Genomic DNA, 13,030 nt, shown 5'->3' with positions numbered 1-13,030 from the left:
CCTTAAATCCATGTCTGTCAACCAATCAGAAAGCCAGCAACACCCACTAGTTTCTTGGTAGCCATCTAGTCTAATGCACATAGCTCTGTACATAATGAGATGCCTTCCATATACAAAGAAACCAGAGTGACTGCACACCTTTGCTTAGCAGGTCCTGTGGAGCTGAGCAATGTCTAGAGCACAGATGCATTTTTGAGTGACTAAATTCCTTCAAATGTTTGGGGGCAACCTTGAATTTGATTGGCGTTTGACTTGAGCCAGCTGTCATAGTTCTGATTATAATCTGCCTGTTTGTGCTCTGCGCACCAAAAGAGACATAGGATTGGACCTGAGCACCCCTGCAAAGGGAAACAGCTGATATGGTACTCGTGAGCACTCTGCCATTGTAGTACAAGCAGATGTTCAAGCTCCTAGAGTCAACGTTTTAAGATGAATGTATTGAATTGACTTAATTTGGAATATATATATACATCTATCTAAATCTATAACAACCGTGTGCAAGTGTGCATTGGCTATTTAAATAAATCTGAAAAAATACGAGCTGCAGTTTATATGGATAAATAAAGACAGAAATGTTAAAAAAACAAAAAACAAAACTTTTAGCCCTAATCAAGATGTGCAAGCACAATAAATGATTTGCGGAAACCGGTACAGCTGCCCTTAGGGTCATCCTTAGCTATTTACTAATATTTTGATTAGAATAGCTGATGCACAATTGAGGTTGGTGTTCCACACAGTGGACAGTCTCAGCCCCCTCTACACTGATGTTTTTCTCCTTTCCAGGACAGTCTGAAGGGAATGCTAGTTGTATCTACTCCTCTGTAGGAAGGCAGTGGCCACAGTAACATATTGTGGTGCAAGAGCTTTCTTAAATCCTTCCCAAGGGAGGCTAACTCTCCCTCAGCCTGACTGCCTGGACCCTTTGCATCTGAAGGGTAAGGCCCAGACTGGCAGTTCAACATACCCAACTTCCTGGATTTATGCAGATAAACTGAAATTCTCCTGGGGCTATTGAGTTTGACCTTCATGGATCATGCTGCTATTTGTGCTTCTTGAATGTGTAGCAGAGTGTCCCCTGTTACGTAGGCCGTGAACAAGCCTGACGACTCCTGCTGAGCTCCACCGGCCTGTCTGCTTTGCTATATTGAAGCACCTGTCTGATTTAGAAGCTCAGAGATGTAGGTACATTCCCTTAAAGCTCTCTCTAGAACTCTCTAAAGACTGGTAGAGGAATGTCCAATAAAAGTACTGCTACAAATGCAGGTGAGTTGAGGGGTAACACTGCCTGCTGAGCATGCCTCTTGCCTCCATTTATTTTATTACCTTCATTGACACTGCTGTGTGCAGCTGTGAAGCACCTAGTGACTTGCCAGCTAGATGAATCTAGTGGGAATAGAATGGTCTGACCTAACATATTTTACCTATGGGTATACAGCCATTTCTCTAGGTCAGACTATGCTTTGCTCCTATCATCGCAGAGACCAAATGTGAAGAGACCCAGCAGCTTTGGAACACCCAGGCAGAGGGATATCCCAATTTTGGGTGACCAACTCTGCTTCTCTAAACACAGGTGGTAGGCTTGCCCATCTGGACTCAATAGATTAACTTTTAGAATTCGGAGACACTAACCCCTTCACGAGCACTAGGATCTCGAACAGTAAATATTTTTGACTTGTAACTCCATTTTAACACAAGGATTGGTATCCTCCATTTTACTGTGTTGATTGCTAGCTGTTGAAAACATTCATTGCTTAAGCTTACCAGTATTTTAATAGCTGTTTTGTTGTGATGCAGTGTGGCTATGTATATTTTTTTAAAGCACAACCCTAGCTGGCTAGTAGTGGAGAGCTGTACAGAGAGCAATCCCCAATTAGGGTAAGTGGCAGAGGGAGGCACTAGAGCTAGTAGAAGGTACATGTAGTCCACCTACTTGAGGTAAATGTAAATGTAAATGTAAATGTAAATGTAAATGTATTGGCATTTATATAGCGCACTACTTACCCGTAGGGTCCCAAGGCGCTTCGACCGCTGCGAAACCCTTCCTGGCTTCCCTGAGAGATGGTCCCTTAATGGGTATCTCCAGGGTGAGACCAGGCATCCCCGGCAGTCTGGTGGGGCCGTTAGTGAAGATGAGGCAAGCTAATGCCCAGAGTTGCCGAGTGTGATCACTGATCAGAATGGGCACCGAGGCGAGAGAATTATCGAGTCCGCTGACCCTGGTCCAGAAACCTGCCGCGCCGAGAATCGAACCCTGGTCCCGGGCCGTCCTCTGCTCTCGGGTCTGCCGCCTCTAACCAGTGAGCCACACTACTTCACTTCACAGGTGAGTTTTCAATTTATTCCTGAATTGTAGCAAGGTTGGTGCTGGTATGATATCGGAAGATGATTTGTTCCAAATCCCGGAGAAGTAGGCTGAGAAGGCTTGTTTCTTGTTTTCTATTTTCTGCATGCTTTAATCTCTAATCTGGGGATGGACCTCTAGATATTGTTAGGTTGTTAGGTAGGCAGGAGTCTTATTATAGAGGCTTTGTAAGTGCTGCAGCTGATCCTAAAGATGATCCGTGCTTGCAGTGGGTGGCCGCTAGAGATCTTTAACAGGCGGGTGTTCTTTGCTTTCAGGATCGTGTCAGTATTCCAATCCTCTAGTGCTAGTGAACAGTGCATTGTATGCATAGTCTTAGGTCCTGGTTTTTACTACTATATTATCTTCCATTTCCATTTCTATATATTTTTATTTTATGAAACATAAACATTTTCATATTATCTGTATGTATTTATCAATGTAATACATTTTGTAAAGTTAATATATATATGTACTTTCCATGCAAAGTCTGTAAAGTCAATATTTGTGTCCATGATATTTTTTGGGAGACATTCTATAATATTATGTTTTTGGAGGCGATGTACAGTGATACAGTCAAGCTAGTCCTTGACTCGTCTCTGTGTACCTAAGGAAACAGAGGCATAGAGAGGCCATCCTTGTGTTGCAGATCATATGCCTGCCTCCCTGGTTGATAGGGACCGTTGGCACTTTCATTTTTAAAGTGCCTGGTGTCTCCTGCCATTCCGCACACCTGAGATAAAGCCTAGCAGTGCCTCTTCTGAATAAAGATGTGCTTTGCATTGGATCTTTTAGTGCACAGAGAGCGGCTGTTCAGCATAAAACTGCTATATTGTTCAATCTGTCTCAGACATCAGTTACTTAGGCTCATCCTTATGTGCAAGACAAAATCTTTATTTATTTAGTTTATTTATTTGTTTAAAAAGGTTTTATATAGCGCTGGCTAGTCCCGGAGGTCTCAGAGCGCTTTACATGAGCATCAGATCATAGTTACAGGATTACATCGTTACAAAGGTTACACAGTTATTAACGCATGGCAACATAATTACTGGTAAGGTCAAGATAAACAATAAGCACAAATAGGTAAGGGGAAAAGCAGGCAAGGGGAAAGAGTCAGGGGAGGGGGGAATGAGCTGGGGAAGTAGACAGGTAATGAAGGCGGGAAAGAGGAGGGGAAGGTGAAGGACACCGTATGGAAAGAGGAGGGGAAGGGCGACGGGGACACAAACCAAGAGACGAGTCAAAGCAACGTCCAAAGTCCAGTTAGCTGTGATCCTAGAGGAAGTTGTATCACATCCCTATCTTTGTTGCGGGAGGCTCCCTTTACGCAGTGGACTCTCTCAGAGGGGTCTCTGAGACTTCAAGGCCTACATACTGGAGCCTTCCCCAAAAAGGGGAGAGGGAGTGCTTTGGCAAGGGGTGCCATACCATACCTCAGCTGTGAGTGACTCCCTTGGCGTAGTGGACTCTCTCAGCGGATACGCTGAGACTCCAGAGTATAAATATTGGATCTTTCCCTAACAAGGGGAGAAGGAGTGCTTAGTCAAAGGGCACAAAATAAAGGGGGCTAGATGAGAGATCCAGGGGAGAGGGGATAGGAGCTAGGAGCTAGGGAGGTAGATAAAGAGAGAAAGAGTACTAAATGGGAACAAATTTAATTAATGAATTATTATATAGCGCTGGCTAGACCGATGGAATCAGAGCGCTTTACATGAGGGACAATAATGTTCCAATTTACATCAGTTAAAAGTTACATAAGTATCAAGAAAAGCATTTAAGAACATAGGGGACAAGGTGAGTGGAGCAAGGGAGGGTAAGGGGGTAGGGTAAAGGGGTTTTTCAATGTTAATCATTTCAATATTTTAAATTGTTTCTTTTTAAAGTGATGGTTGCCAGGGACATTGATTGGATGACAGATTTGCATCATTCCAACAGTATTAATGCAAGAGCAGATCCAAGCTGGAAATATGCAGCTGAGCCTCAATTTGATTATCTAAAGCAAACTAATGTTTGTGCCACCCAAGAGGGAGACTTGTTTGTAGTACTCTAGGTCTGTCCATCTCCCCCAGTGCAATCTCTCTTTAATTAACTTCATTAACAAATATAGTCATAAAATTACCAACTACCCACATCAAACTACGTTTATTGCAAATTTGTGACCCATCACAGTACAGGTACTAAAGGTAATTCAGTGGTTAGGGTGACGTGCACAGAAGCATTTACAACTAATACAGATTGCACCTGTGGAATAGATATCATTATTTGAACTTTCAGCTCTGACTCTTGACACTACATAATGGACCATTCCCTATTCACTATCCTTGCAGACTCGCTATAGTGCAGTGAAGGTAATCAATTGTACCTCGCGGCACATTAAGTTTGCTGTTGTGTTATTTTCCGATGGACTGAACAGCCTAATAAATTATTTTTACGAGTTCTGTTTCTGATGGCTATGAAAATGTATGGTCGAAGATGACCTTTGATTTTTTATTGCGGCCTCTGGGGATAATTCTACTGTAGTTGGCATTATGTTGGGTGAGATGGAAGAAAATAAGAAGGACTTTTCAAAGTCATCATGCCCTACCAGCAGGTCGAAGAGCCTCGCTCAGCTTGCGTCATGAGATGAGAAGTCCTCCTATGCGCATGGTATTCCAGCTTGTGAAGAAGCAGCACCTCTTTCACTATGGTCAGTGGTGTCCAAAGAGATGAGAAACCCCTTATCCTCCATGTGCATGGTATTCCAACTTGTGAAGGAGCACCGCCTTCATTGTGTTTAAGGAGCCTTGTTCTCCATGTGTCTAATTAGAAGAGAAGCTCTTTCATTTTTGCAGCATTCTAGCTCATGATGAAGCACCTCTTCCACTGTGGTCAAAGATCTTGGATCTCCTTACGGCCTTTGTTTCCAATGAAATGTCAAGCCCTTCAACCTATGAACTATTTCAGCTTGTGAGGAAGCACCTCTTTCATTGTGGTAAAAGAGCCTTGTTCTCCTTGCGTTCATTGTGTCCAATGAGAAGAGAAGCACTTCCATGTATGCAGTATTCCAGCTCATGATGAATCGCCTCCTCCACTGTGACCAAAGAGTCTCGATCTCCTTGTGGCCCTTGTTTCCAATGAGATGTGTAGCACTTCCACCTTTTGTCTTTAGTCTCAATATCTTTGCCACCTGTTATTATCGAAAAAGTCTATGTCAATGTGGCTAACTATGCATTTATAAAATTGCATCCTTATTGACAAATTCACTCGTTGGGAACTCCGCATCAAGTCGGACTTAGAAATACATAGACAAGTCCTGAGACCCAGGCCCCAGGTCACTGATTGACAGATCACAGGTGGGTTAGCACATAGCCAGCAGACAGACGCGCAAACAGGAAACCCCAGATCAAACTCACTAAGGCACAGCAACACCACAATTGTCTAGGGAGATTGGCCCCAATAAAAGCACACATGGGCGGAAGGGTGTGCACATTCCCAAAACACCATAAAGTCAGATGCCTCATAAAGATAGGAACACTCAGCCTATCAGGACACAGTACACACAGAGATCTTGAGCTACCCATGCCAGACATCTGGACATATTAGCTACTGGCAACATATTGTCCACGCAAGGTCAAGGCCCACCTGGATCCTTCATCAAAACATTAATTTATGGCTCCAAAGAAAGCAGTCTGCATTTCTTTCCCAAAAAGGACTGGCAAATCATTTTATTACATACAATGAACTGTATAAAAGTCTATGTTAGATCAATTGTAAATTGCCTATAACTGTTCTCCTGCCCATACTGTTTATTTAACCCCTTTGTTGCTGATGACGGCTCCCAGCCATCATGACCACGCCCGCGATCGGAATGTTCCGCACAGGAAAGGAATTCCGGCCGCGGGCAAGGGGTTAATCAAAGTGTTTCTGTTTTGCCAAATGCCTCTTGTCTTTTCAAGGTATTTCATGTTCAAGCACAGGTGTCTATGTGTCCAATGAGAAAACGAGTCGCCTCATACATTTAATTCTTTTCATTTGCTATTCATTGATTGCACGTTAGGGATAGTGATGAGCTTAAGAACCACTCTCTTGTTCATAAGGAAGTGAGTGGAAATAGAGCTCTATATCCTGGCTAGTGTGTGTACTCTCTCTTTTAAACATGGTGAAACAGCTAATAGGCTCATATAATTTACTCAGAAGTCCCTAGTACAGTGATACTACATGTCCCTAGGGCCTGTAAATTAATTGCTACTAGTGGCTCTGCAGGAGTCATTGTGCCACCCACTTAAGTAGCCCTATTGACATGTCTCAGGCTTGCCATTGCAGCCTGTGTGTGCAGTATAAACTGCCATCTCGACCTGGCAAAATAAACGTTTTGCCAGGCCCAAACCATCCTTTGTAATATATGTGTCACCCCAAGGGGGAGGTCCTAGCCTGCCTATAGAGCAGGGTGCCGTGTACTTCAAAAGTCTGATATATACTTTTAACTTTTGCATGTCCTGGTAGTAAGAAACCTTTACATTAGGTTTTTACTACTGCAAGGCCTGCCTCTCCCATAGGGTAACATTGGGTTAACGTATTGCATTTAATAAGTGAGAACTTTCAATTTGAAGCAGGTAGGAATATCGAGTTTGGTATCTAATGAATTGTCATTTAAAATCTTTAATGGTAAAGTCATATCTGAAGTCACAATTCTGAAAATGCCACTTTTGGAAAGTTGCCATTTTCATGTCCTAACCATTCGGTGCCTGCTGCCTGTATCCTGGGTCCCATCACTAGATGTAGCTGGCAGTTGAACTATGTGTATTGCTTCTAGACAGCGATACAAAGGGGAAATAGGTGTTGGCATGATGGGCTATTTCTGGCTTGATGAGGGGGAGGAGCTGTCACCTACTGCACTTGCACATCATGGAGGCTCCGCCTGAGCACACTCAGAAAGGGCTTGACACTAGTATTTTGTAGCCCCAGACAAGCTGGGGCCAGGGCATGGACACAGGAAATTCCATTCTCGTCTGAGGTGGAAACCTCTAAAACCTTCTCCGATTTCAAAGTGGAGACCAGGTTTAAAAATTTAACCCTCAGACCCTACTCTTTAGTACACTTCTGTACATGTAGAGGACTCGGAAGGACTGTGGTGCTGGTCTGCAAAAAGGACTACTACTCTTTTACCATGCTGCCTGAGTGAAAAGAGTAGACCTGCTTCTTCATTCTGTGACCACCCGAGTGACTCCAAGGGGTAGCTGGCTGGTCTCTTGACCAGAACCACAGGGACAGAAATGGCTCCAACCACCTTGAACCCAGCACCTGAACTCTGTCTACCTTGATTCTAGCCCCCAAGTGGTGCCACCCCAGTAATGCACCCTTGGAAGTGGGACTGAAGGTGCCCTACCAGCCCAACTGTGTTCCTGTAAGCAGAACAGATTTAGAGTGGTGCAGGTCTTCGTAGCTGCATTGGAACTGCTGCAGCCCAACGCATCCCTGATTCCTGTCTTCACATCGTATCCAGTCTTCTCCTCGGGACTGCGCTGCATGATGCATCATCAACACAAGCCTGCTTTTCGCAAGCCCCTTGTCGACAGTTTCCTCGGCGACGATGCAGAGCTTCACAGCGCAGCCCCCCCTAGCTTCCTCAAAACCGCTGGTGCACAACGCATCCTCAACGCGCAAGCTAGGAAGTAAGGTACTTTGTTCAGCAAGCCTAACTTGGACCCGTACCCCATCATGGTCAGTCTCAGCTTTTGCATTTATCCCATTCCGGCGAGACCAGATAACCACAGTTGGCTCTTTGTGTTCCTAAGCACTTCTTGACTTATATCTGTAACATTTAATAACTCATGTTATACTGATTAGATTTTTTTCAAATTGATCTCAAAAACATTTAGTAAATGTAACTTTATTTTTCTAAATTGGTATGATATCTTTCTTGTGTTTTCATGTCATTACTGTTTGAAGTTCTGCATACATACTTTAAACATTGCCTCTAAGTTAAGCTAGGCTGCTTTATGCAAAGCTACTAGAAGGATAAGCCCAGGTTAATTTGGGGTTTGCTTGTGACTTCACCCTGACATAAATTTTGCCTGCTGCTTGAGTAGGGTTTCGCCACCATTCAGCAATCCTAAACGCTGACCATTATAGATGATAGCGGACAGTGGGTGTGTGTAAACATTCACATTTGTTTTGTTAACGAAAAGTACACAAAGTGTGAAAAGTTCTGTGAGAGTTGGACTTCCCCATCTTAAAGAAAACTTTCACGAGCATTTTCTATGTGATTGTAGCTTGACACAACTTTGCTTCAATAGTGTTGATTAACTCTCTCCAGGAAAAAGTAAGCAATGAATATTATACCGCCTTGCTTACAAAATGCTCAGTACATTTTGGTTATTTTCACTATAATCTAAAACTCATCCCAGTGTATGCAAAAGAAAACTGGAAACATTGTCAAAAACAGGGATGAGAAAGCATGCGAAAATCTGATTGCTTGACTTAAAAAACAATGTTGTACGCCCCTTGACTGGACATTCCCTTATCAGAATTGTTATATTTTCTGTCAAAGACAGACCACTTGCTCAAAAGGTAGAAGGTCACACTGACCTTGGTATTTACTTGTATCCCGCAGGTTAAATAAGATGGAAAATGTGATTTCTTTGGTCAAAGGAAGAATTGAAGAAGTTGATTTGCCAGTAGAAAAAGTAGATGTGATCATCTCCGAATGGATGGTAAGCTATATTTTCTTGGTTCTTTTTTCCTTATTTATTGTGTTAGCCTCACATATCAAGCTTGATGTGTAGAGAAATTCAGAATTTGTCATGCCAGCCGTGGGTTTGTAGTGTCACGTGTCCGGCATCTAAATCTACAGCCAAAATGAGGCATACAAAGTGTATTGCCAATAGCGAGTGGCTCTATTCTTCTTGAAGGTCCCTGCAATTTCCGAAAAATCCTTTTGATATCACTTCTGAACAGAAGACGCTGAGAAATTCGAAGTGGGTTACCATGTATTCTGTTTAGTAAATTGTAGTAAATATAGGAAAGAAAGCACCCATCTTCATTATAATGTCCCAGGGATTACATTGATAATGGATAGGCTGATGGGGCCTGACAACATTTGTAAGTGGCTTTGACTGAGCTAGTCGCTTTTAGGTCTTGCCTAGGCAGCGCTGGCTCTTTCTCTTCAAAACATGATGTATCTAGGATATGGGCTGGAAAAAACACCCATCTTTTTTATTGGTTCTTGTTGCTGTCCTTTAGAAATGATGGCTTTTCATTGATGAATACACTTAGTAGTCCCTCCTTTTGGAATTTTGTATCCTCCCATGAGGAATGTCCGTCTTAGGATTGTCCCTCCTATATGTATTCGTACTGTTCAGGTTATTTATACTTTGAGAGAACTCTTTTTTTGTTGGGCTGCGTCTTTGCACCTTAAGTGTTCTGTTTACTTGAGCAATTAAACTTCTGTCACTTCATTTGCTTGTGGTCAGTTCCTGTCGTTTCATTTGCCTGTTGTCTGTCCATTAATCTCCCCCTGCATCCCCCTCACCCCTCCCACAATACTGCTCCAGGCCCCCACCACCCTTATGAGGCCACTGTTGTTTTACTCATTACACTGCTTGCCCGCCCCAGAGCATTGAATTCTTAAGTTATATTTCCATTTCATTTTAAATTTCTAGCTTTTATTTATATAGCCCACCTATCAGGCTGACACCAGACTCAAACCGGGATCCCCAGCTCCCCCGTTGGCAGCTCATACTGCTGTGCCATATCCGTGCAGTACCATATGTGGCCAAAAGAGTTCCCACGGGACACCTAGTGACAGGTTGTGGTACTGCACCCTCACAACAGTGCTTGTTGAACATGCCAGGAGCCAGATATTAAAAAAACGCTTTTTTATTTGATTCTCTCCTGACTGGCTCCGAAATCTGGATGTCATCTGCACTTCAAAAAGACTTTGTATCACCTTTGCCAGACCTCATTGCCACCATTGCCTTCTCGTGGCACTGCGGAGGTGGTATCTGCTCGATGGCCCCTTTAAGAATTGAAGCACATGAGCTGTTCCAGCGTCTCACGAGCCTAGCACCCTAGGAGCTGTGTCAGGCTTGGGCCAACCCCCTTCATAAGCACCTTCTAGAGATCAGGGTTTGTGCCAGCAGGTCGCAGGTCTCAGCCTGATCTAGAGTGACCAACCGTCCGTAAGTTCCACGGACTGCCCGTAATTTGGGCCTCTTGTCTGTTGTCCGTTAGGGTTTCTTCCACGGACGTCTTTTGTCCGTAATTTCAGACATTGGTATGAGCTGCCCCCTGCAAGCAGCTTGTAACTCTCACTGCAGGGGCCAGCTCGTGCTCCTGCTGTGAATTCAGTGGCCTGCTGCAGCCCCTCCCGGACCTGGCACAGGTTGCTCTCAGGCCCATTATCAATCTGTATGTTTCCCTAATTATCACATACAGAACGATAATGGGCCTCTTTGCCCAGTGACAGCATTTCAGATCTGGTGTTTGTTTACAGTGGGGTGGGGGAACATCGAAATTTCCTGATAAAATAAATAAATAAAACCCTTTCAGCATCTCTGGGGTTTCAACTATTACATGCCTGCTAGAAACAACGTACGTACTTCAATGGGTGCTTCTGAAGAGGTTTGCCATGACGCGTTGAAAATGGTAGACATCTATAGTATGACGGACATCTTTGTATGGAGTGGGTAACAGTATAATACGCAATGTGTCATTGGCATGATAAGAATGTCAAGTGTTGGTAAAGGAATAAAGTGGAAGGGGCCAAGGTCTCTCCAGAAAAAGAACAGACTGTGTGTCAAAGGATCCGTGCAAAGGCACAGTCACAGTGGACCCTGCACAGTGGAAGAGGGGGTGGGTGTCCTTGGAGGTCCTGACACAAATGACTTGTGCTGTTTTTATGACATCATACGCTTTTAGGGCTACTATGTTAGAAGCATGAAGTAGGTAAGTGAGCGCCCTGTTTCAAGGCCCTCTCTGGCAAATACGTTGAACCAAAGAGAAATTAACTGCTTTATTCAGTACATTATAAAGTGTCCCTTAAAATGTCACACAGAATGTATTGGAATGTCACACATAAGCAAGCTGCAGAAATGGAAATGTTACTCATAACGAAACTAAAAACTTGGCAGATATGTGAGTAAAACACTTCAAAAGCAGCTAAAATATGGGTGATTGCTTTTTTTGTTTAGTGTATTTTTTCAGTGATTGGCAAGTTTCTGCATGTAAGTCTCTTTGGGGGGACGTGAATGGTTGCAAGAATGTATTAATGGGCAAGGATAGATAGATGAACAAGTTTATTGGTGGGTGGCTGAATAAATGCAAGAGGAGATGAGGTACGTGGGTGAGCACACAGATGAATGACATGGTGGCTGAGTCAATGGATGAGTGAGTGTATGTATGAATGAGTGCTATTTGGATAGGTTAGTGAATGAATAGTAGAATACATGGATCAAGGAATAACTGTGTGCATGCAGTGATTACTAAGGGCATGAATGGATCGATGGATGAATAGATTAAAAGATTGTATTGATGGACAAATGAGTGTGCAAGCAGATGAGAGAATGGATGAGATAAGTAAGTGCCTCAGCTGAGCTCTGCACTTCAGTCACAGTCTGCACAAAGTTAAGTTCAGCGTCAGTGAGGCTGGTTCAGGCTCCACGCTAGGGCCTCTCACACATCCTACTGCCCTTCCATTTCTGGTGCTGGGTGTAATTTCTGATATTTATATGTTTTCCTTGTCTTCATTGCTTGGTTTTGCTCCTCGTGAGAAAGTGTCACTCATAGTCATTGAATGTCACTCATAATTACACTGAAATTATGAAAATGTCACACGAAAGCAATCGGAAACCTTGGCAGCTATGGGAATGTAAGATCTGAGAAGTCTTCAGCTGTGATCTTTTTCTTCACTTTTTTTTTAAATATGCAAACGCATGTGTGTTTCACTCGCATACATAAACATATGCAATGAGTACAAGGTTCTCTCAACCTAAAAGAAACTTATTTTGACTTGTGGTTGTGTTGGTTGTCTATTTACATATACACTATTGCGGGACTTCCTCTGATGTGTATGCAAAATGTACCTTTTGTCTGGAAATTCTGTCCTGAATTCTGACCTTCTGACCTGAATTTTTGTCCTGAATTTTGACCCTTTGTCCTGAATTTTTGCACTCACTGTCCTGAATTTGCACCCATGCCAGTTGGTCACCCCTAGCCTGATCTCCAGCATGCGCCACAAGGCATGGATTTCAGAATCCATGGCACCACTTATGGTCATATGACTTAAGAGCATTGTTAGGTCCGGTATCTGCAGCCGACACCTCACAAGTAGACGTGCTATGAAATTTGAAACGAATAATGCCTGAGCTCCTGGTGCTCGCAGTTTGAGGGCATTTACAATGGTGTGTTGTGGGATTTGGCGAAAAAACGGACCACACTCTTCTAAGAATTTCAATGTACGTGTGTGCATTCTGAAAAACTGGTTATTTTCTTAGATTATAATTTGTATTGAGCAACAACTGGGCTCCTAATTATTGCGCTTGTTTGTTCATTCTTCGTGTTTCCCCTTTGTGCACCATAACAAGGTGATAAAGGTTCTTCATAAATCCCAAGAATATATGCACTTTCTGAATAAATATGAGGTGTTCATTGCTTTCCCACATACATACTGCATTCTTGCAATTGCAAAGCAAGGCCGCGCACAGCGCCGCT

At 43.2% G+C, this 13,030-nt stretch overlaps 1 protein-coding gene across 1 annotated transcript in view; it reads left to right on the top strand.

The window, feature by feature from the left end:
- Window positions 1-13,030, top strand: part of PRMT3 (protein arginine methyltransferase 3) — a 777,462-nt gene that overhangs the window by 243,287 nt on the left and 521,145 nt on the right. Inside the window, exon 9 of the mRNA XM_086959509.1 lies at window positions 8,934-9,033. Coding sequence (XP_086815635.1) covers window positions 8,934-9,033 — 100 coding nt within the window. The remainder of the gene's footprint in view (window positions 1-8,933; window positions 9,034-13,030) is intronic.

Source organism: Lissotriton vulgaris, chromosome 2_2 (genome assembly GCF_964263255.1).
Source record: "Lissotriton vulgaris chromosome 2_2, aLisVul1.2, whole genome shotgun sequence".
Lineage (NCBI taxonomy): Eukaryota > Metazoa > Chordata > Amphibia > Caudata > Salamandridae > Lissotriton > Lissotriton vulgaris.
Note: the sequence above shows the minus strand (reverse complement) of the source record. Positions and strands in the feature narration are given on the sequence as shown.